The sequence below is a fragment of the Vipera ursinii genome, assembly GCF_947247035.1.
Source record: "Vipera ursinii genome assembly, chromosome: 2".
Taxonomy (NCBI): domain Eukaryota; kingdom Metazoa; phylum Chordata; class Lepidosauria; order Squamata; family Viperidae; genus Vipera; species Vipera ursinii.
In genome coordinates, this window is record NC_139513.1 from 139,430,526 (window position 1) to 139,455,092 (window position 24,567).

At 38.7% G+C, this 24,567-nt stretch overlaps 2 protein-coding genes across 13 annotated transcripts in view; both read left to right on the forward strand.

Moving 5' to 3' along the window:
- Window positions 1-5,380, forward strand: part of LARP4 (La ribonucleoprotein 4) — a 43,770-nt gene extending 38,390 nt beyond the window's left edge. For all 11 annotated transcript variants that reach the window (XM_083352423.1, XM_083352426.1, XM_083352428.1 and 8 more), the window contains one exon: window positions 677-5,380. In XM_083352423.1, coding sequence (XP_083208549.1) covers window positions 677-1,018 — 342 coding nt within the window. In that variant the 3' untranslated portion in view covers window positions 1,019-5,380. The remainder of the gene's footprint in view (window positions 1-676) is intronic.
- Window positions 5,381-15,470: 10,090 nt separating this feature from the next.
- DIP2B (disco interacting protein 2 homolog B) overlaps window positions 15,471-24,567 on the forward strand; it is a 198,243-nt gene continuing 189,146 nt past the window's right edge. For both annotated transcript variants that reach the window (XM_083353608.1, XM_083353609.1), the window contains exon 1: window positions 15,471-15,730. In XM_083353608.1, coding sequence (XP_083209734.1) covers window positions 15,628-15,730 — 103 coding nt within the window. In that variant the 5' untranslated portion in view covers window positions 15,471-15,627. The remainder of the gene's footprint in view (window positions 15,731-24,567) is intronic.

Consider the following 24,567-nt stretch of genomic DNA (forward strand, 5'->3'; position numbering starts at 1 on the left):
TAAAAATATCAGAGTCATTTGTATGAAAGTGGAGAAGAACAAATACAGCTAGTCCTGACTGTAATGGAGTCCTGACGGTTGTTAAGCAAGGTGTCCACATGCTTTCCTTGCTTAATGATCACCATCCCATCTCTCCCAAATCATTAAGTGGAGAACAGGGAGCCTTAGGGGTGGGCAAAGCCCTTGAAAGCCTATCCTAGACCCGCCTGCCCTAAGCTTTTCAAGGTCCCCTCCACCCTGAGGCATCCTATGCTCCTCTACCCATCCCTCGGCCTACTTTCCTACCTCACTGGGTACTCCATGCTGTAGAGCAAGGATTCTTGCAGAAGATCTACACTAAAAGGTAAAGGACCAGCTGATGGGGCTGGGGAGGAGAGTGTGGGAGTCAGTGGGTTGAGGAAGCAAGCAGGCCAGGATGAAGAGGAAGATTAGGCTACACTTCCTACGGTCGGTCACAAGTGAATCCGCCTGAATGTTGTTCACATGACTGCAGGGTTGCTGCAGAAACTATAACTTCAAAATTAGGTTCTAAGTAGCTTTTTCAGGATCCGTCATAACTTCAAACAGTTGCTAAGCAACTAGTTGTAAATTAAGGACTACCTGTATGTACAATTGCTAAATATAGCTTTAATTTTAAATTATCACTAGCATACTAAAGCCTTTTTCTTTCGGTAAGGAACCCCGGAAGCTCAGTTATGCTGAGGTCTGTCAGAAACCTCCAAAAGAAGTACCTTCTCTTCCTGCTCAGCCACTTAGGGAGCTGCGTTCTAATGTAACCTCTCCTGCCAAAACAGAAGAAAATGGCACCCATGAGAAGGCTGGAGAGAAGGCACATGAAAAGTCTGAAGGACGGATGAATGACTTGGCTGTTTTCAGAGGCAATGGGCCTCCCAAAGGAGCTGCAGGAAAAATCAGGGAACAGAGGCGCCAATGTGGACGTAGGTCTTCTCCTCAGGGAGCGCCTCGGCGAGTTGGCAAGGAACAGTATATGCCACCGCGATCACCAAAGGAAAATTGATCAAACTTTTTATTTAATCAGAACTGTGAATTAAGGAGCAGTAGAGGAGAAACTGGCCAGCTCAGAGAAATATAAATATAAGAAAGTGGACAGTAAATTCAAGAGCACAGGGTTTGCAATGTGAGAGAGCTTAAAGGGATCCCAATATTCATCTCGAAGTGATACAAAATGCTGGAGAAATAGAATCAATATAAATATGATAAAGATTATAATTTTTGTAACTTTCTGTTTTTAATTTCCTGTTTGAATTAGATTTTTGCATTAAGAACTAGCTTATTAAAGATGAGGAACAAATACACATATTAGCATGTTTCTTACTTGAAGAGGGGGCAAATATTTTTTTTGGAAAAAACTGTAAAAGTTATAAATTACTTCTAAAAATCTATTTAAGGTATGGCTTGTAAGATGACATGTATGCCATTAATGGCCTTGCATTACAATTCAGCCCCAAAACTAACATGCTTGGTCAGTATGAATGAGTGTAGTCATATTACCTGTTATGTCATGATTTTGTCACTGATGATAATTGATTGTACTACTGTAGAATTTTGTGTTTTGGAAATAATAGTCTTTGACTTAACTAATTTTGGTCAGCTTTTAAAACTGATTTTATTCTGGAGTATGCAAACAGCAAGATTAGTAAACAAGAAATAGTGGGTAAGATTTTAATTTGTTCCAGTATTTTTTCTAATTAGGGATAGCATTGTTTTATTTTTTCCTCTGCTTCAATATTTTTTCTTATCCTTTAGTACAGAATTAAGCACATCTAGCTGGAATGTAGTTATTCTGACACTAATGCAGAACTAAAAATAGGGAATGTGAAACTGCATAGTAAACATTACATTGGTGCATTGAATTGAGATTTTCAGCTCTTTAATATTCTCAATTCTCTGGAACGGGTGTCAAACTGGCGGCTTGCGGGTTGGATGCGCAGGCCACACTCACCCTGGCTCCACAAAAGCAAAAAAGTCACATCATGTTATGCAACCAAGTTTGACACCCATAGTCTAGAAAGAGGCAAGACAATTTTGGGGGGGTCTGGCTTCACTTTAACAAATAGAGGGGCCTTGCTGGGGCCATACTTTGATATATTGAAAACACTTTTTCTGCTTGAAGGAATTTCAAACTATACCAGAAATCAGGTTTTATTTAATGGGGAGACTAAAAACAAGGATTCTTAAGTTTCCTTGTTTGATAGAGCTGATAACTGAAAATTAACTTACTTTGGAGAATATTGGCAAGAATATTAGGATAGATTTATGTTAATTAGAATAACCTTGTGCAACAAGCAGTGTGGTTTACAAGCTGGTAATTATAGAACTTAAGAACTAGGACAATTACAACAGGTTAATCTTGCAAAATCAGCATGCTAGAGTTCAAAGTTCTGTATTAAAGTGTTAGGGGAAAGTATATTGGATTCTTTAGTTGGTAGCAAAATATACAGATTTAAAGACATTAGTTGTAAACACTGGAAAACTCAGTTGTGAGATACCACCATGCATTTTTAGATTGTGTATGTTAGTGATAACTTTAAAATGTCAGTGGCAGATAAATAATTAACTGTGAAAATGGTAATCTTCTGATTTTTCTAAGTTTCAGCAGTTTCTTATTCTGTAGGCATTCTCTATCAATGGCTTTGTCATTTCTAACTTATTCAGCTTGGCAATCACTTTTTTTATTAGATTGAGAAGTATAAATGTACTTAGGCAGTTGATATTCTTTTTCTATGCATGTTATTAACCATTTCTCAATTTGAATAACTGCTGGCCTTGGCAGTTTTTACATTAAAGCAAATAATTGATCACATCTCTTAAGTACAAACCCACTTTGGTTTACTCATAATGCTATTTTTGCTGGATATGACACAAAAGATGAAGTACTTAAAATGTTAGGAATTCTGAAAAATGTATAAATACTTCATTTTAAAAGACCCATAATTCTGATTATTGCACTTGAAATGGAAAAAAGGTTGAAGTGCTATACTGTAGTTGTTTTTAGGATAGATAAAGCACTGTGTCATTGCAAACTAAAGATGGATTTGAATTAACAGTTGCTAGGAGTTATTTAAAAAATGCTTCCTCTTCAAGAAGAATGCAATTCTGTGGGAAGATGCTACTTTAAAAGTTACTTGGCAATGCAAGGATGTGAAATCTAACTGTTTGGAATGGAATCTAGTATTCAAAGACAGATCAAGAAAATGTAATTCTTTTCATTTACTGGATATTGAAGCAAATATAGCTCACATTTTCTTGTGAGGGAAAAAATTGATTGAGGGAAAGGATGTGTTGTACATCCTGAAGCTTATGTCTGTGCATGTGTGCTTTCCCCACACAAGTGGCTCTTGTGCAATGTATGTGTAAAGTGTGTAAAAGCAGCTTTTCCAATGTCAGATTAATACCTTGGAGGGATTTACTAAAACTGAAGTGTTTGATGAGCGTTTCCTCAGTTAACATCTACTTCATTCTCCTCCAATATCCCTTTCTATTTTGTTACCATAAATACCTAAATCTGTAAAGTTAGATAGAATGACGAAGTAAAAAAAAAGAAACATATGCTATATGCTGTTAACTTGCAATTACATTTGAATGACAAAGGTATCTGGGCTAATCATTATTCTTCATTCTCAAAGAGTGTATTGGATTTTCATCAGTCTTCCCATATTACTTTAGAAATGAGACACCATAGGTTTTTAGATTCAATGTCAGGGCAATTTTACTATCTTGCTGTAAGGATGTGCAATATTGGTAGTGTTTGTTTTCTGCATAGCTGTGCATTAAATGTAAATGAGCTAATCAACATCGTTAAAACTGAAAGTTGATATATTGACCAACTTGTAAATCATTATCCTCTTGTCTCAGCAATGGTTGAATGTAAATGACATTGCCGGTATGATTTATATTGGTAAATGTAATAAAAAGAGCATTTTCATTGTAAATATTGGAGCAACAGAGATGTAGCTGATGTTTGCATTTCATAGAGCATCATCAATGCCAAAACTATCAACTAAGAGAACAGTTGTATTTCCCTTTTAATAGGTTATCATTGGACGTACATGCCTTTTACCCTTAAACTTTTGATGAAATATAATAATATGCAAGATGATAAAAGATCACAATGACCTTTGTTTCCTGAACTTATGAAAGGAGATCTTCATTAGCAGGAAATTTTGAGTTTTTTTTTACACATTCTGTATCTTTAGTTTTAGTCAGTAATTCTGAGCCAAGGTATTGTACTTCTCTAAAAGGGAAAAGAAGATTCTCTATGTGTGAAACTTGTATTTCTATTTGTTTTCTCTTCTTTCTTTTTTCTTTCCAAAATAGCTTGGAAAGTTGTGATGCTGTTTTAACAGATTAAAATTGAAATCTTATTGACCTGAAGATATGGGAAAATCAGTAGCAATTAAGTGACTTAAGCAATGCTTTACTATAATTTAAATAGCTATGGCCTTATTACTTCGTCAGTATCAGCTAAATGTCTGAATATATCCACTATTTTTATTGTCATCGAGTGAACATTCACTTCGGTAAAAATTCCTGCTACATGTGTACAGATTATTTTAAATTTATAAAATGCAACATTATATACTGATAAAATGCAACAGAAATGCACTTCGGGGTGGGGATTGCTTAAACTTTTGTAAACTGTTGATTACAAGAAATATGCAATAGGTTTTTCTTTTAACTTTTGATATTTTCTTCTGAAACATAAGATCACCATCAGTTGTAATGGTCTATCATGCTCTTGTGTGTATGTGAGAGAGAATCTATTATATAGTGTTGGCTTCCTTTAGGATGGTACCTCTGATTCCCCCCGCCCTTTTTTTTTGTTCTTTGGATGAAGGTTATTTGCATCTTCAGCCCTGGACTCTTGAAGAGATGGGAATGAGTGTATTAATGTAGACTTAAGATTTAGCATAGGAATTAATCAGCCTCTGAACTAACCTGTTAACAACTTCAACACTTCTATTTAATGACTTTTTTTAAAAAAAAATAATCTTATGGATAAAATTTCCCTCAAAGAAATTTCAAATATAAGTGTTGGTGTGCAAATGGCTTCTGTTTTAATAAAACAAACTAATTAGCTATATTGTTCCCCCCAAAATTTCGACTTCTGTGACACATCTAGTCTCACTTATCAGAGTGATAGCTTCATATATATCTCAATTATTTGGCTTATCTATTATCAGTTTGGTTTATTCCTGTTGTCAAAGCTGTCTAATCCAAGAAATTGTGTAAAGTAGGTTCATGCTTAATTGTTAAGATTATACATGTATTTGTATTTGTTTTTGACATTGCCAAGGTGCTATGGGAAATTGAAATAACAGTTAGAAGGAAATAATAAAAGCCACCTTAAAAAAACAAACTGTCTGAATGTTATTTGGTGTAATAAAGAAATACTAAGAGGAAATCTGTTCAAATCTTAACAGGATCAAAACTGGGAGGTGAGGAAACTGAAATTTGTCAATGAAAATAAGATAGACAATTTCTTTTATTTGCATATTGGTTTCCATATGTGAGTTAAAACCTTTTGAAAAGTCAGTCTGTAGTTTAAGACATATTCCATTTAAAAGGTCTGTGGTCTCTCCAGGAATTAACCCATTAGATAATTTTTCTATATAAATGCGTGAGTTTTAAATGCCTTCTTTAGCTTTGCTTGCATTAGCCTGCAATCCTAATTGGTAGTAAAGACCATTTTTTGCCATTTTTTCCTCGTGGATCATACAGGTGAAACTCGAAAAATTAGAATATCATGCAAAAGTTCATTTATTTCAGTAATGCAACTTAAAAGGGCAAACTAATATATGAGATAGACTCATTACATGCAAAGCAAGATAGTTCAAGCCATGATTTGTCATAATTGTGATGATTATGGCATACAGCTGATGAAAACCCCAAATCCACAATCTCACAAAATTAGAATATTGTGAAAAGGTGCAATATTCTAGGCTCAAAGTGTCCCACTCTAATCGGCTAATTAAGCCATAACACCTGCAAAGGGTTCCTGAGCCTTTAAATGGTCTCTCAGTCTGGTTCAGTAGGAATCACAATCATGGGGAAGACTGCTGACCTGACAGTTGTGCAGAAAACCATCATTGACACCCTCCATAAGGAGGGAAAGCCTCAAAAGGTAATTGCAAAAGAAGTTGGATGTTCCCAAAGTGCTGTATCAAAGCACATTAATAGAAAGTTATGTGGAAGGGAAAAGTGGAAGAAAAAGGTGCACAAGCAGCAGGGATGACCGCAGCCTGGAGATGATTGTCAGGAAAAGGCCATTCAAAAGTGTTGGGGATTTTCACAAGGAGTAGACTGAGGCTGGAGTCAGTGCATCAAGAGTCACCACACACAGACGGATCCTGGACATGGGCTTCAAATGTCGTATTCCTCTTGTCAAGCCGCTCCTGAACAACAAACAACATCAGAAGCGTCTTACCTGGGCTAAAGAAAAACAGACCTGGTCTGTTGCTCAGTGGTCCAAAGTCCTCTTTTCTGATGAGAGCAACTTTTGCATCTCATTTGGAAACCAAGGACCCAGAGTCTGGAGGAAGAATGGAGAGGCACACACTGCAAGATGCTTGAAGTCCAGTGTGAAGTTTCCACAGTCTGTGTTGATTTGGGGAGCCATGTCATCTGCTGGTGTTGGTCCACTGTGCTTCATTAAGTCCAGGGTCAACGCAGCCGTCTACCAGGAGATTTTGGAGCACTTCATGCTTCCTTCTGCAGACAAGCTTTATGGGGATGCTGACTTCATTTTCCAGCAGGACTTGGCACCTGCCCACACTGCCAAAAGCACCAAAACCTGGTTCAATGACCGTGGGATTACTGTGCTTGATTGGCCAGCAAACTCGCCTGACCTGAACCTGATAGAGAATCTATGGGGCATTGCCAAGAGAAAGATGAGAGACATGAGAACGAACAATGCAGAAGAGCTGAAGGCCGCTATTGAAGCATCCGGGTCTTCCATAACACCTCAGCAGTGCCACAGGCTGATAGCTTCCATGCCACGCCGCATTGAGGCAGTAATTGCTGCAAAAGGGGCCCAAACCAAGTACTGAGTACATATGCATGCTTATACTCTTCAGAGGTCTGATATTGTTCTATGTACACTCCTTGTTTTATTGATTGCATGTAATATTCTAATTTTCTGAGATTGTGGATTTGGGGTTTTCATGAGCTGTACGCCATAATCATCACAATTATGACAAATCACGGCTTGAACTATCTTGCTTTGCATGTAATGAGCCTATCTCATATATTAGTTTCCCCTTTTAAGTTGCATTACTGAAATAAATGAACTTTTGCACGATATTCTAATTTTTCGAGTTTCACCTGTAGATTCCACTTGAGGTCAGAAGTGGAAATGGGATTCTACCATTTCTGGAAATAAATAATTTTAAAAAGAGAATGTGTGTTGGGAAGAGATGGCCCAGGGCACATTTGTTCCTTTGTGATGCAGACCTCAGAGCTAGATGATGGGCTTAAAAAATGCCCCATTCTGTTATTCTGTTGCAGGAGAAAAATCTTAACTTCCATTCAGATGATAATGATCCAGATCCATTGATACATAGTGTGATCTCCTGTATTACGGGGATTTTTTTGTTTTTATTTTTCTTCAGGAGAAATACAATTTCCAGAACTCTAATCAGCATATATTAACTCCAAGGTCACCTTCAGATCTACAATCAAGTAAGCAGTACCCCAGTCAGGAAGCTGCCAAAGAGCCATTAGTAAACAGCCCAACCAAAGAATCCCTAAGACCGCCCTCACCGACCCAGACAGGCAAGACACCAGAATATAAACCGAGAGCAAACCGCACTCCTTACTAGCTCTGATGTTACCTAGTTACGGTAATGAAACATCTTCAAGAAAACAAGTGAGCTCAAAGAGCACCAATGACCACTCCCAGAACTCTTTCAGATTTATTACTTAAAACAAAATCAAGGGTGATTGACCAAGAGCAGAAAAAAGGAAACATGCAAAGAAATATTACAATTTCTTTGCAACAATGCAGCTTGCTATTGCCTTCTTCCTGGTTGTCCTTACATTTTTTCAGTTCAGGCCTGGAATTCCCAGCTGGTTTCTTATCCAAGGATTAATGAGGCCTGACCTTCAGCTTCTAAATTCAGATAAAATTGGCTAGATACTGCTGAAAATAAGGCCAAAAGGCCAACCTGGTTTAGGAGTTAAGAATGCATTTAGACAGAATCCTTAACATCTTTAATCTTCCCTAGAACAATAATCATATGGGCAAAAAAAAAAGCTGAGAGATTGTATGGATTTGAAAGTAAAAGGGAGAGTTGTTTGCAAGAAATACTCTAGTTTATAAATAAATTGGAACAAGGCACACAAGAGCAATAAAGGACTAAAGACAGATTTTCTTGAAATTCTTCCTATCCAACCTCTGTAGTTTTAACACACTTTATTGTTCTCAGTAATGAATAAGCTATTCAGCAGAGCACAACCACATTTGGAATACTGCATCCAGTTTTGGTCACCATGATGTAAAAAAGATGTTGAGACACTAGAAACTAGAAAGAGTACAGAGAAGAGCAACAAAGTTAATCAGGGGACTGGAGGCTAAAACATAAAGGTTGCTGGAATTGGGTATGTCTAGTTTAATGAAAAAAGGACCAGGGGGTGACATGTTAGCACTATTCCAATATCTCAGGGGTTGCCACAAAGAAGAGGGAGGCAGGCTATTGTCCAAAGCACCTGAAGACAGGACAAGAAGCAATGGATATATGTATCATGATATGGTAAACAAATAAGTTCTTTAATTTTTATTTATATCCCAAAGTTATTATTTTAATAAATATATAATCCCGATAGCGAACACATTCAATAAAGGAGCCCTGGTGGTGCAGTGGTTAGAATCTAGTATTGCAGGCTAAGCCTGTCCACAGCCAGGAGTTCAATGGTCACCGGCTCAAGGTTGACTTGTCCTTCCATCCTTCCAAGGTCAGTAAAATAAGGACCCAGATTGTTGGGGACAATAGGCTGACATTTAAAAAATCACTCACAGTGCTGTAAAGCACTATGAAATGGTATATAAGTGCTGTTGCTATTAAGATACTCCTATTTTGTTTCAGTTTTCTCCTGCCAAAGACAAATACCATCATTTTAAGCAGAGCAACTGATAGACAAAAGGACAGGCAACCCATCTTAAGTAAAGGTGTTCTGGACTACCACATTTGTATGACCAGACTAATTACATTTGAGAGCTTGAATGATCTTCTGGAAGTCCCTTTGGAAGTTCCTCTCTTTGAACAGTCTTGGAGGATAGAAATAGTGCCCAAGGATTAGAGGACAACAAATGATATTTCTACCTTCACAAAGGGAGAAAAAGAGAACCAAGACTATAGACTCATCAGTCTGACATCAACACTCTTGAACAGATGATTAAGCATGGATCTGTGAGTATTTATAATTGACTGCATGACTTTGCAGGAGCTACCATGAGTTTATCAAGAATAAGTCACTGTGACAAAGTGACCAGCTTGTTACCAAGTTAACCAAGGGAATGCAACAAGAATAGTGTAGTTCAACTTTAGCAACAATCAATGATGTTACCCATGAGATTCTAATGTACACAATGACAACATGTGCACTAAGTTATGCTACCATTGGATGCGGGCTTGGGTGAGCAATCATACCCAATTAATATGTCAGTTCCAAATCAAGCTGGACAGTGTTGAGAAGTGTATTGAAGTGTATTGTACTCTACATCCTATACTGTTTAAGATATTTATAAATGACTTTTATAAATATGGACAGCTGGGAAAAAGGGCTGTGGAGTGCCAAGTATTAAAAGGAGGGGGGGAAATGAGTGGGAGGAGTTGAAATATCCTTGTGTTTGTAAGTGTGGGTGGGCTACCAAGCACTTAAACTTTGTTCACATGACTATGAGGCTATAACTTTGGGGATCAGTTATAGATCCTTTTGTTCAGTGCTGTTATAAACAGTCATTGAATGAAGGGTCAGTAAGCAAGGACTAGCTGTATACTTATAATTTACATCTATGGTTAACAAAGTCACAGTTACAGAAAGCAAAATAAAAACAACAAAAACATTTGCAGAAAATTCAGACATTCCAACATCTTGTACTAGTTTAACTTTGCTATGACATATTTATGTCATTCAATTACATTTTTGCACAAATTCAATACTGAGCTTCTTTTTAAAGCTTACACTTTTACACTGTTTTCCTCTGATGAAATATACCATTTCTCCATTTTGCACACACAAAGATTAACAGTGTATAAAATTCCAACTAACTGTACATGCTCTAGCCTCAATTTTGCACATGCTAATAACGAGTTAATTAAGTTTTGGGTAATTTGATACACAGACTGGTATCAAATTACAATTCACACTTGCACTATTCACCTACCTGTATCACATCTGCAGATGACCCAAAGATGAATAGGATAGCAAACATTTTAAAAGTCAGTATCAGGATTCAGCATGGTCTGGATAAGCTGGAATGATGATTCTTCCAGCAAGGATTTCAATGTACAACTCTACATTAAAGCAGGGGGAAAAACAAAGGCATGAATATAAAATTGGGGTAGTGAGACAAATCCTATTAGGAAGCAAAGGCTTGTGAAAAGGATCTGGATGCCTTGAACCAACACACTTCAAAATATGATGCAGCTAAAAACCCCAAATGTATCAACCAAAATGTAGTGTCACAATTAAGAGAAGTAATTGTTCCACTATGCATTTGTCAGACCAATCCAAAAATATTTCATCCATTTCTGAGCACCACATTTTCAGATAGACATTGGCAAATTAGCACCTTCCATTAGAAAGCAATCAAAATGATAAAGGCCTGAAAGAAGAAAGAATATTTGGTGGCAATGGGAATTTTTAGCTGGGAAAAGAGAATGGTGTTGTGGCGAAGGGGCTTGCATAATTCAATGAAGCTATGAGCTATGCCGTGCAGGGCCACCCAAGACGGAAAGGTCATAGCAGAGAGTTCTGACAAAACGTGATCCACTGGAGAAGGAAATGGCAACCCACTCCAGTATCTTTGCCATGAAAACCCTATGGACAGTACCAAAAGGCAAAACGATATGACGCTGGAAGATGAGCCCCTCAGGTCGGAAGGCGTCCAATATGCTACTGGGGAAGAGCAGAGGGCTAGTACTAGTAGTGCCAGAAAGAATGAAGCGACTGGGCCAAAGCCGAAAGGACGCTCAGCTGTGGATGTGTCTGGTGGTGAAAGGAAAGTCCGATGCTGTAAAGATTTTTTCTCCATAGGAACCTGGAATGTAAGATCCATGAATCAAGGAAAGCTGGACGTGGTCAAACAAGAGATGACAAGACTAAACATTGACATCTTAGGTATCAGCGAACTAAAATGGACAGGAATGGGTGAATTTAATTCAGATGACCATCAGGTATACTACTGCGGGCAAGAATCCCTCAGAAGAAATGGAGTAGCCTTCATAGTCAATAAAACAGTAGGAAAAGCAATACTGGGATATAATCCTCAAAATGACAGAATGATCTCAGTTCGAATCCAAGGCAAACCATTCAATATCACAGCAGTCCAAGTCTATGCCCCAACCACCGGTGCTGAAGAGGATGAAATTGACCGGTTCTATGAAGCCCTACAGCACCTTATAAAACTAACACCAAAAAATGATGTCCTTATCATCATGGGGGATTGGAATGCTAAAGTAGGAAGCCAAAAGATAACTGGAATAACAGGCAAGTTTGGCCTTGGAGTACAAAATGAAACAGGGCACAGGCTGATAGAATTTTGTCAAGAGAATACGATGGTCATAGCAAACACTCTTTTCCAACAACCCAAGAGACGGCTCTACACATGGACATCACCAGACGGTCAACACAGAAATCAGATTGACTATGTGCTCTGCAGCCAAAGATGGAGAAGCTCTATACAGTCAGTAAAAACAAGACCAGGAGCTGACTGTGGCTCAGACCACGTGCTTCTCGTTGCAAAGTTTAGGCTTAAACTGAAGAAAGTAGGGAAAAGCACTAGGCCACTCAGGTATGAATTAAATCATATCCCTGTTGAATATACAGTAGAGGTGACAAATAGATTTAAGGAATTAGATCTGATAGAGTGCCTGAAGAACTATGGACAGAGGTTTGCAACATTGTACAACAGGTAGCAACCAAAACCATCCCAAAGAAAAAGAAATGAAAGAAAGCAAAATGGCTGTCTGAGGAAGCTTTGCAAATAGCTGAGGAAAGGAGGGAAGCAAAAGGCAAGGGAGAAAAAGAAAGATACGCTCAATTGAATGCAGAATTCCAGAGAATAGCTAGAAGAGATAGGAATGCCTTCTTAAATGAACAGTGCAAAGAAATACAAGAAAACAATAGAATAGAGAGGACCAGAGATCTTTTCAAGAAAATTGGAGAGATGAAGGGAACGTTTAATGCAAAAATGGGCAAGATAAAGGACCAAAATGGCAGGGACCTAACAGAGGCAGAAGAGATTAAGAAGAGATGGCAAAATTACACAGAAGAACTATACAAGAATGAGCTTAATGTCCCTGATAATCACAATGAGGTGGTCACTGACCTCGAGCCAGACATCCTAGAATGTGAAGTGAAGTGGGCCTTAGAAAAGCTGAGCAACAACAAAGCTAGTGGAAGTGACAGTATTCCAGCTGAGCTATTCAAAATTTTAAAAGACGATGAATTAAAAGTGCTACACTCAATTTGCCAGCAAATTTGGAAAACTCAACAGTGGCCACAGGATTGGAAAAGATCAGTTTACATTCCAATTCCAAAGAAAGGCAGTGCCAAAGAATGTTCAAACTATCGCACCATTGCACTCATTTCTCATGCTAGTAAAGTTATGCTTAAAATCCTACAAGCTAGACTCCAGCAGTATGTGGATCGAGAACTACCAGAAGTACAGGCAGGATTTCGAAGAGGCAGAGGAACTAGAGATCAAATTGCCAACATACGCTGGATCATGGAGAAAGCTAGAGAGTTCCAGAAAAACATCTACTTCTGCTTCATTGACTATGCTAAAGCCTTTGATTGTGTGGATCATAAGAAACTGTGGCAAGTCCTTAAAGAGATGGGCATACCAGACCATCTTATTTGTCTCTTGAGAAACCTATATGCGGGCCAAGAAGCAACAGTGAGAACTGGACATGGAACCACTGATTGGTTCAAAATTAGGAAAGGAGTCCAGCAAGGCTGTATACTGTCGCCCTGCCTATTTAACTTATATGCTGAGCACATCATGAGAAAAGCAGGGCTAGATGAATCAAAAGTTGGAATTAAGATTGCCGGAAGAAACATCAACAACCTAAGATATGCAGATGATACCACTCTAATGGCAGAAAGTGAAGAGGAACTAAAGAGCCTCTTGTTGCGAGTGAAGAAGGAGAGTGCAAAAGTTGGGTTGAAACTTAACATTAAGAAAACCAAGATCATGGCATCTGGCCCTCTCAATTCCTGGCAAATAGATGGGGAAGAAATGGAGGTAGTGACAGATTTTATTTTCCTGGGATCCAAGATCACTGCAGATGGGGACTGTAGCCAAGAAATTAAAAGACGCTTGCTCCTTGGGAGGAAAGCCATGGCAAATCTAGACAGCACACTTAAAAGCAGAGACATCACCCTGCGTATAGTCAAGGCTATGGTCTTCCCAGTTGCAATGTATGGCAGTGAAAGCTGGACCATAAGAAAGGCTCAGCGCCAAAGAATTAAAGCCTTTGAACTATGGTGCTGGAGAAGACTCCTGCGAGTCCCTTGGACTGCAAGGCGATCAAACCGGTCAGTCCTAGAGATCAACCCTGACTGCTCTTTAGAAGGCCAGATCCTGAAGCTAAAACTCAAATACTTTGGCCACCTAATGAGAAGGAAGGACTCACTGGAGAAGAGCCTAATGCTGGGAAAGATTGAGGGCAATAGAAGAAGGGGACGACAGAGAATGAGGTGGATGGATGGAGTCACTGAAGCAGTAGGCGTGAGCTTAAATGGACTCCAGAAGATGGTAGAGGACAGGAAGGCCTGGAGGAACATTGTCCATAGGGTCGCGATGGGTCAGACACGACTTCGCAACTAACAACAACAAAAGGTGGGAAATGGCATTTATTGGGGATGCCATAGTTGTGGTTCCTTATACTGTGCAGGTGGGTTGATGGCTAAAGAAGTTCTTGGGAATTGAGAAAGCACATTAAGTGCTAAAACCATTTCTCAGTGTGCACTTAAGTATGTATACATCCATAATAATATCCAAACAAACACATTCTCCCTTAAGTGGTAAAAACAGTATTAAATAATCTTTCTGGAGGCAAACACCTGCCCTTTGTTCTCCATTCATTACACACAAACTCCTAAAAGGGTTTTGCTAATTTTGATGTAGCCACTACACCTATACAGGTAGTCCTTGACTTGCAACAGTTGATTTAGTGACCATTCAAAGTTACAATGGCACTGAAAAAGTGATTTATGACTTTTTCACAGTTACGACTTTTAGAGCAGCCCCACGTTGATATGATAAAAATTCAGATGCTTGGCAACTGGCTCATATTTATGAAGGCTGTAGTGTCCCAAGGTCATTGTCATCAGCTTTTGCGACCTTCTGACAAGGAAAGTCAATGGGGAAACCAGATTCGCTTTACAACTGTGTTACTAATTTAACTACTGCAGTGATTCACTTAACAACTGTGGCAAAAAAGGCCGTAAAATGGGCAAAACGCACTTAAGAATGTCTCACAGCAACAGAAATTTGGGGCTCAGTTGTGATCATAAGTTGAGGACTACCTGTACTAAAGATATAACATAAAGCAGGAGTCTTCAAACTTGGCCCTTTTATGACTTGTGGACTTCAACTCCCAGAATTCCTCAGCCAGGCACGCTGGCTGAGGAATTCTGGGTGTTGAAGTCGACAAGTCATAAAAGGGCCAAGTTTGAAGACCCCTGACATAAAGGTAACTGTAAAAATAAACCATCGCTTGCTGCAGTGTTATGCAGTCCGCCGTTCTCTTTTTGGCTGCGTTTGCATGAAGCACTGCAACCGTTAGCTAAGCTGATCACTTTCCTAGCCGACCGTTTTCCCGCTAATGCAGAAATGGGAGTTAAGTCACGAAATCCATCCTGGAGAAGCGTCACGGGGTCGTGGAAGGCCCTTGCACGGAGTTTGGAAGCCTCGAGTGAAACGCAATTGTGCCTGGAGGGAACCGGGAGCGGGCTCCACACGCCGCCGCCTCGCCTGGCTTCGTAAGGCCGGCGGCAGTTCGAAGGGGCAGGCAGCTTGTGGGAGAAAGCCGGTAGAGGACGCCCACGGCACAGGCCCAGCCTTTCCCAGCGCTGGGCCTGCTCTGCCCGGGGCGGCGCTTCCCCCGTCCTCTCGTTGGGCGGGGGAGGAAGGCTGGCGCTTGGGCTGGGCCTGCCCGCCTCTCTCATGTGACTTAGCCGGGCTCCTTCAACGCGGCTGAGAGGAGAAGGAGGAGGGTGGCGGCGGCGGCGGCGAGACTCAAGGAGAGTCGGATTATGGCCACGGCAGCGGGTCCCGTTGCCGCCTCTGTTTGGCACGGCAAGACCCGGAGCTGCCGGCGCTGAGAAGGGGAAGGAGAAGTCGCCGTCGCCGAAGTCGGGCACTTTCGCTTTGCCATCATGGCTGAGCCGCCGGGCGGTAACGGCGCCGTTTCTCCTCCGGTTGGTTTGCCTCGAGAGGTCCGTGAGCAGCTGGCGGAGCTGGAACTGGAGCTCTCGGAAGGTGAGCCCCCCTTCTCTCTTCTCTTCTAGGGCGGAAACCAGATTATTGGCAGCCTTCCATTTCTCCGACTGTGGAGAAGAGGAAACGTATTTTCTCTCCTGGGCTTCCCGGTTGAATTGATTTCCTTTGCTGGGGTGGTGGTGGAGACAAATGGGAGAAATAAGAAGAAAAGACCCGTGTCTCTGGGCCCCTAACGTGCGCTCTGTAGTCTGTTCCCTGATGGTGGCGTTTACATTTTCCTTTAGGGTTAAGCGTGGATCTTGCTATGAGTGTCTTGCATGAAAGCTGGATAAAACAGATTAGGTCATTTTGTGTTGTTTTTTTTTAAAAAAAATATTTTAAGGTTGACTAAAATAAATACAGCCGCCTATGCACACGCACACTTCTGCACACACCCACACAAATGTTTTTCAGTTTATTTTTTCCTTTTCTTCCACAGAGACGTAATTTCCTCTTTTTCTTTCTTTCTGTGACTGCATAGATGAGATTTCCTTTTTTTTCCTGTACATTTCCCGTTTCCCTCAGCTTGTGACTTAATTGTGACTTTCGACCTGCATTGCAACATAACTCCCACAATCTACAATCAGGGGTAGAATGTTACTAAAATACTTTGCTCTTGCTGTAAATGGGTTTTGGGGAGCAGTATGGTGAAATTTAGATTCATACACATCCCTATGAATTTTTATGTAGGACGCATTGGAGGCCATGGTTAAACCACAGTTGACTTCTGTCTTCACTAACTCTCATGGATCTGATGTTTTTGATATTACTGTGGCACAATAAGATGGATTCAAGGTGCATATATGCTCCTTATTTTTGCATGAAAACTTGTATTAAAATAGAGGTCATAGTTATCAGTATAATGTTCACTACAATACCATTGCTGTAGTATATAAAAAGGCCAAGAAACATAGATCTGAACCAGAGGTTCCAGTGAATCCCCAAGGTTTTACTTGGAATCCTTCTGAAGCAATTATCAGAACACTAGTCTCATTCTGTGCGGACAAATGTGCCATTGCAATCATGGATCTGTCCATTTTTGTCACTGTGTTGTAAAAATAGATCCAGTGCAGTGATCATCATAAGAGCATCACCATTTTATATGGAACACACCTGAAATCACCAAATCATAGATCTTTTTTTTTCTGTACAGACAAAATCATTATCATAAATCTGCTAATTTGGGGTGTTTAGTATCTCTGTAGAAATGGCTTCAGTCCAGTTTTGAGGTTTAGTTTTAGAATTACAGTACCAATAAAATGTATTTTTTTCCACCATATGGTCAGATGTCCCTCAAGAGTTAGGTTTTTTTTCCTATTTGTTAATAGTTTATAATTGCCAGGCAAAGTCTTCTTTGAAGGTATTACTTGACTAATTAAGCTTTCTTCTGAATCCATCCTTTAAAGAAGACTCTTGACCTATCACTACTACATCATAATTTAGAGAAATGCTTAGCCAGAATATGATGGTTGAGGATGTAACAGTCACTGAGAGAACCAGGTCACATTATCCATTCCTCCCATTCATTCCACTTGTATACATCTGACCACACCAGTGATGCATATAATCTGCAGGTTCAACATAAAAACTATAAGAATCCACATTTTTGCATAATAAGTGCAAATATTTTGTGCAGAAGGATGGAAACTGTGATTTGTAAGTGGTACTCTGTAGGTTCCATGTAAAAAAAAAAAGTGAGGATCCATTTTAATCCTGCCTGGATCCAGGTGTTACTTTCTTCCATTTGGGTAGTGAGATGGACCTTTTTAAAAAATGTTTTGGTTAGTGGGAAGCTCTGCTGTTGAATGAGAACTACAAAGATGCTTTATACAATTAAGAGCTTTTAGCGTGATAGGTCTTTTGTTTTCCTGGATAATTGCTGCAGTTTCTCTTTTATTTCCCCTGCATATATTAATTTAGAAAAATGTTATACGTATCTTACCACTTGGTGCAGTGATATTACAACTTGTGTTAGAATATATAGGGAATTCCCTTACTACATCAGCAATGTTGCCTGTCAATGGGTGGACTTGATAATCAGAATTTGGTAGATAACAGAAAAATGTGAATAGTATAACCAATGTTACCACTTTAAAGATAGTCCAAAAACTGCTTTTAAAATGATTTTTATTGTTTAAATATACAAAATAGTTTGTTTAAAGGTAATCAGAAAGCTTTTCATACACATTCTGAAGTATGAGAGTGATATGATGGATCATTTGTTCTTGATATGATATACCAGACCTTTTTTACCACATTTTATGGAGTGCAGGTCACACTCACACTTTTGACTGTCCTTAGCCAACCTGGGTGTTGATATTGCCAGCAGGGGGTAGGGCATCAGCGCCAGGGCCCAGTGGTGTTGGAGGGCGTGGCGCACCATGGCCCTCCCCAACAGTCCCAGTTTTTCATATTGCTCCTTGGGAAAATTAATTGCCCACTCCTGCCATATACTGGTTCAAATGTATGTATGCTTAAATGCACATGTAAGCAAAGGACTCCAAAACTACAATCTGAAATTAGGAAAGTTGGTGAGGCTAAACAGGAGTTTGTTTTTGTGAAAAATGACTAGGAATTCTATATTCTTCTGGGATTCAAAAGCATTAAAAATTTGGAGTAAGCATTTTTAATTTTAAGTATATATGTTAGTTGCATCCAGGTCAAGGGTCTCAAAATAGAACTCACTTGACTAAAGCTTACCCATGACTAGTAGAAATGATTTGTCTTGCATATACTGCTGATTTGCAGGACAGTATCTTTTTGAAAGGAAAATGAGTTTTAAAGGGGGTCTATATAGTAGAGAGGAGTTTTGAAAACAATGAAGACTTTTGAGCTTTCTATGTGGTCTGCAGTCTGTTCAATGCATATGTAAGCACTTTACAGAAGTTCCTGTTTATGCTAAAAACAAAACCTGAAATTGTATTTGAGACATAAATGGCACATTTCCTCTTTTTCTCCCCCCCCCCCTTTTAGTTGTTTTCTTAACTCTCCTTGTTGTTTTCTGCTCACTGGCTATTGAAGGATTGATTGTCTTCTGTCCTCATAAAATTACAATCAGTGAATTTTGTGAAACCAAAGCAGTTGAGGTTAAAAAAGAATTAATAAAGCATACAGAATTCATACAGCATTTCCTTTTGGGACACAGGTATGAATCATTTTTCAAAACTCAAATAGTCTCATTACTGCAAAGCTGTAATTTTCTGAGGAGAATACAAAGTTAATTATTTCAGAAGGGGACATTTTATGAATTATCTTACCCTGATAATATATTTGTCATGACAGGCTGGATTCTAAGCAGTTACTTAATTAGTTCAAGGGCTTGAACAAATGGATTTTCTTCCCGCTTGGCTTTGTGGAGAGGGACTCCCCTCCCAGTATCTATCATAACTCTTTTTATAATAGCTCTTTTTGTTCTTTTTTGTCATCTAGTTTGTATTAACATTAGATCTGCCATTCTTTTTTTTTCTTCTGTTCAATCATATCTGATTCTCAGAGACTGCCTGGACAAGTCCCTGCAGTTTTCTGGGCAAGGTTTTGCAGAAGTGGTTTGTCATTGCCTCCTTCCTAGGGCTGAGAGAAAGGGACTGGCCCAAAGTCATCCAGCTGGCTTTGTATGTAAGGCAGGACTAGAACTCATGGTCTCCTAGTTTCTAACCTGATGCAAATACAGGTACTCCTCAACTTACAACAGTTCATTTAGTGACCGTTCAAAGTTACAACAGCTCTGAAAAAAAGTGACTTATGACCATTTTTCACACTTGCAGCATCCCTATGGTCACATGATCAAAATTTAGAAGCTTGGCAAGTGGTTCGTACTTAATGACGGTTGCAGTTTCCTGGGGTCATGTCATCAGCTTTTGTGACCTTCTGACAAGCAAAGTGAATGGAGAATCCAGATTCACTTAACAACCATGTCACTAACGTTAACAAATGCAAGGATTCATTTTAACAAGTGTGGCAAGTAAAGTCATAAATGGGACAAACTCACTTAACAAATGTTTAACTTAGCATCATAAATTTTGGTCTCAGTTGTGGTTGTAACTTGAGGACTACCTGTACCACAAACCAAAGATATAATTGGCCAATTGAATTAATTTTGGGATCTTGAGCAAAGAAACGCAAAGAGATGATGGTTTTAAGTGTCCTATATTATATGGTGATTTTATATATTTTATTTTTATACTATAAAATGTATGCAGTACAAAATTAGTAATTGAGCAAATGTGTTGCTTGTATAATCCATTATATTTTAGTAATTCTAGGCTATAGAGAAATCATTGAAACTAAAGGACTGTTGACATTCAAATAATATTAGTATGCAAGAATACAGCGAAAAAAGATAATTCTGTACAAATCTTTAAGAGATGTTGCTGAATTTCTGTACAATGGTCTTTAAGGTGAATAGCATTCTATACATTATTGCTGCTGCTGCTGAAACATCAAGTCTTGTTCATGGTTTTCTTCACAATATTTTGGGAGGAAGCAATGATGTTATGCTACATAGGAACATTATCTTTGAAAAAGTTCATGAAAATCTCTGTATAACTTTAGAGAAGGAATGTTGCTTATTTAATAGCAAATTTATACAGTTTTCTTGAGTTAGCCACCTATATACCAAGATAGCTGTTGCCTTGCCTGTCATATTTTCTGCTCATCCTATTTTTGTTTTTTAATTCATTTTTCAGTTTTTACATGTTTTTCCAATCATCAGCTTTCAGAGCTCTTCTTGTTATCTTGTCGCTCTTGTTTTGTTGCTGTTTTCTTGTTCTTTTGATATATAGCTCTGCAATATGTAAATATAAATTTTCAGTATCAGATTTGATTGACCCAGTTTCATTTATGGGAATCTCACATAAGCAGTTAATTTAAATCATATTAACATTCGGAGAATCATGGAAAATATCCCTTTTTATATCATTTTCAATAAACCCTACACTGGGAATACACCGGCATGTTTGGCTGCTTAAAAAAATGGTTTTCTTAATGTTATAATGCACCTTATACAATTTAATCTTTTAAAGTATACTGTGGTACGCTTATTCTGCATTGTTTGCATAGCATCTGATCTTGATACGGTATCCTTGAAGCCACAATTCAAAGCACTGCAGTACTTTTTCAGCATAGCCCAGTGAGGATGCTAATTTAATATGGAAACATGTTTGCATAGGGATGTTTGTATCGATAGCATGCTACTTGCCCTGCATATAGGTACTTCTTTGCTGCATTGTGATTATTGTTGAGTGAAAATTATATATACAGAGAATGTAAATTATTGTAAGCCAGTAATATTTCCTCCCTGGGGAGTTCTCATTCTTAAGAGAGTAAAGATTTTTACAGAATAATTTCAGCACCTTTGATCCAACTAAATTTTCCAGAAAGCTAAAAATATCAGATTTGAGGTAAGCATTTCTGTTAGGAGGGACCTTTATATTTATATTTATTAAATTTTTATACCGCCCTTCTCCCAAAGGACTCAGGGCGGTGTACAGGGCAATAAATATTAAAAACGAAGTACAAAAGTTAAAAAACAATTAAATATTATGCCCGATATAAACAATCATTAAAAACCATGTTAAAACCCCAACCTTTGTCTACATTGATTAGTTGTTTACTATTAGTGATGCCTTTTGGGGATGGTTTTATGCCAAGGATGTGGTACTTTTCACTGGGAATAAATATAAGCAGAAGCTCTATAAAACTATACAGGCTTGAAGGGGAATCCATCAACCACTTGCATCAGGCTACAAAACAGGGTGCCAATCCAAAGCCTGGAATGTGATACAGTTTATATTTGGCATCCTGTTCAGCTATGTTTGTGTGTGATGGTAGATTGTTTGTAAACCAGTGCATAGATTCTCTAAGCCACCCATCCTTGCTTCTTTCCAATCTACTGCTGTAAATTAAAGCAGTTCAGAAATCTGGAAGCACTGGTAGTGATTTCTGGCTGCCAGTAGATACATGAATTTTGGTTTCCTCTAGTCATACATTTTGTGATAAACGAGATACAAATATTGGATTTTACGCTGATTTCTTCTGTTTTACAAACATCTTGCTTTAAGAATTGGCTTATTTTCATTGGGTATTGTTTACTGCACATGTTTTCAGTGAGGGCCTTGTAATAGAAGCCATGTACAGTCATGGCCGAAATTGTTGGCACCCCAGAAATTTTTCCAGAAAATCAAGTATTTCTCACAGAAAAGTATTGCAGGAACACATGTTTTGCTATACACAGGTTTATTCCCTTTGTGTGTATTGGAACACAACAAAAAAGGGAGGAAAAAAAGCAAATTGGACATAATGTCAAACAAAACTCCAAAATGGGCTGGACAAAATTATTGGCACCCTTAACTTAATATTTGGTTGCACACCCTTTGGAAAAAATAACTGAAATCAGTCGCTTCCTATAACCATCAATAAGCTTCTTACACCTCTCACCCGGAATTTTGGACCACTCTTCCTTTGCAAACTGCTCCAGGTCTCTCTTATTGAAGGGCGCCTTTTCCCAACAGCAATTTTAAGATCTCTCCACAGGTGTTCAATGGGATTCAGATCTGGACTCATTGCTGGCCACTTCAGAACTCTCCAGCGCTTTCTTGCCATCCATTTCTGGGTGCTTTTTGACATATGTTTGGGGTCATTGTCCTGCTGGAAGACCCAAGATCTTGGACGCAAACCCAGCTTTCTGACACTGGGCTCTACAGTGCGACCCAAAATCCTTTGGTAATCCTCAGATTTCATGATGCCTTGCACACATTCAAGGCACCCAGTGCCAGAGGCAGCAAAACAACCCCAAAACATCATTGAACCTCCATCATATTTCACTGTAGGTACTGTGTTCTTTTCTTTGTAGGCCTCATTTTGTTTTCAGTAAACAGTAGAATGATGTGCTTTACCAAAAAGCTCTATCTTGGTCTCATCTGTCCACAAGACGTTTTCCCAGAAGGATTTTGGCTTACTCAAGTACATTTTGGCAAACTCTAATCTTGCTTTTTTATGTCTCTGTGTCAGCAGTGGGGTCCTCCTGGGTCTCCTGCCATAGCGTTTCATTTCATTTAAATGTTGACGGATAGTTCGCGCTGACACTGATGCTCCCTGAGCCTGCAGGACAGCTTGCATTCCTTTGGAACTTGTTTGGGGCTGCTTATCCACCATCTGGACTATCCTGCGTTGCCACCTTTCATCAATTTTTCTCTTCCGTCCACGACCAGGGAGATTCGCTACAGTGCCATGGATTGCAAACTTCTTGATAATGTTGTGCACTGTGGACAAAGGCAAATCTAGATCTCTGGAGATGGACTTGTAACCTTGAGATTGTTGATATTTGTCCACAATTTTCGTTCTCAAAATCCTCAGACAGTTCTCTTCTCCTCTTTCTGTTGTCCATGCTTTGTGTGGCACACACAGGCACACAATGCAAAGACTAAGTGAACTTCTCTCCTTTTTATCTGCTTTCAGGTGTGATTTTTATATTGCCCACACCTTTTACTTGCCCCAGGTGAGTTTAAAGGAGCATCACATGCTTGAAACGATCTTATTTGTCCACAATTTTGAAAGGGTGCCAATAATTTTGTCCAGCTCATTTTTGGACTTTTGTTTGACATTATGTCCAATTTGCTTTTTTCCCTCCCTTTTTTTGTTGTGTTCCAATACACACAAAGGGAATAAACCTGTGTATAGCAAAACATATGTTCCTGCAATACTTTTCTGTGAGAAATACTTGATTTTCTGGAAAAATTTCTGGGGTGCCAACAATTTCGGCCATTACTGTATTTCCATTTTATTTATGCTGATGGATATATCAGTACAGGTGTCTACAAAAGAGTACTGCGTATATGGGCACCAAGTGAAGGTAATCTGTACCGCGATATTAGTATACAAGTCAAAAGTTATGGGTCTCAGGAAGTCATCATATGGTACAATGATTTGTCAAGAACCCAGTTTCTGATTCTGACAATTGAACCAAATGTCTAGTTCTCAAGCCCTAACTAAAGTTTGACCGTGTGCCAGACACATTTTAACCAAGGAACCAAGGCTTTAAATATAAATATAACTAATATAAAAAGTAGTTCTTTTCTTGTTTTTAATTTCTGATAACATAAAAACGTTCAAGATTATAGTCACAAATTACCGTATGACTTTAATAAATTATGGCTATAACCTTGATTTTATATTTTTATAAGCACATTGCAGGACCTGGCGCTTTTGTTAAAATAATTAAAGTAGTTTTGTGATGCTATCTAAGCCCCTTTTGAATGTGGGTGCATCAGGACAATATGTGTATAAAAGGAGCAGGATTTATGGCTTAACACTGCTTTTGTCACTTGCCCCTACCCCGTCCCCCCATTGATGCCTTGGTATCCCATTATTTTCGTTACCTGAGGACTTCATTCCTTTTGTGCTTTTTCTCTTTTAAGCTTTGCAAAATCTTTCAGGAGCCGCCTGGAATAATTTATTCCCATAATTTGCTTATATTATTCATGCATAATTTGGTTTTGCTAATTACAGAGGTGATTTTTTCCTATAACATTATGTGTGTTTTTATAGTGCGATAAGTATGTGTATTTTTAAATCATTGAAAACATTAATGGGCAATTAGCCAATTTAATACCTCATATGAAGAGGTCATTTATTATTCTTTGGCAGCTTATTAAAGCTATTGATTTTGTAGAGGTTTGAAACTGCTTTTAAATTCTGTTTTGGCTTTTGCTTATAAATAATGTGCTGCTGGTTTTGATTGAAGTTCCTTAGTATTAGTCCACCATTAGTTTTTATTGGGGTGGCTGGGGGGGAACTCCTTCTAATCTAATTAGCCAATGAGAAGCAGTGAGAAAAGAAGC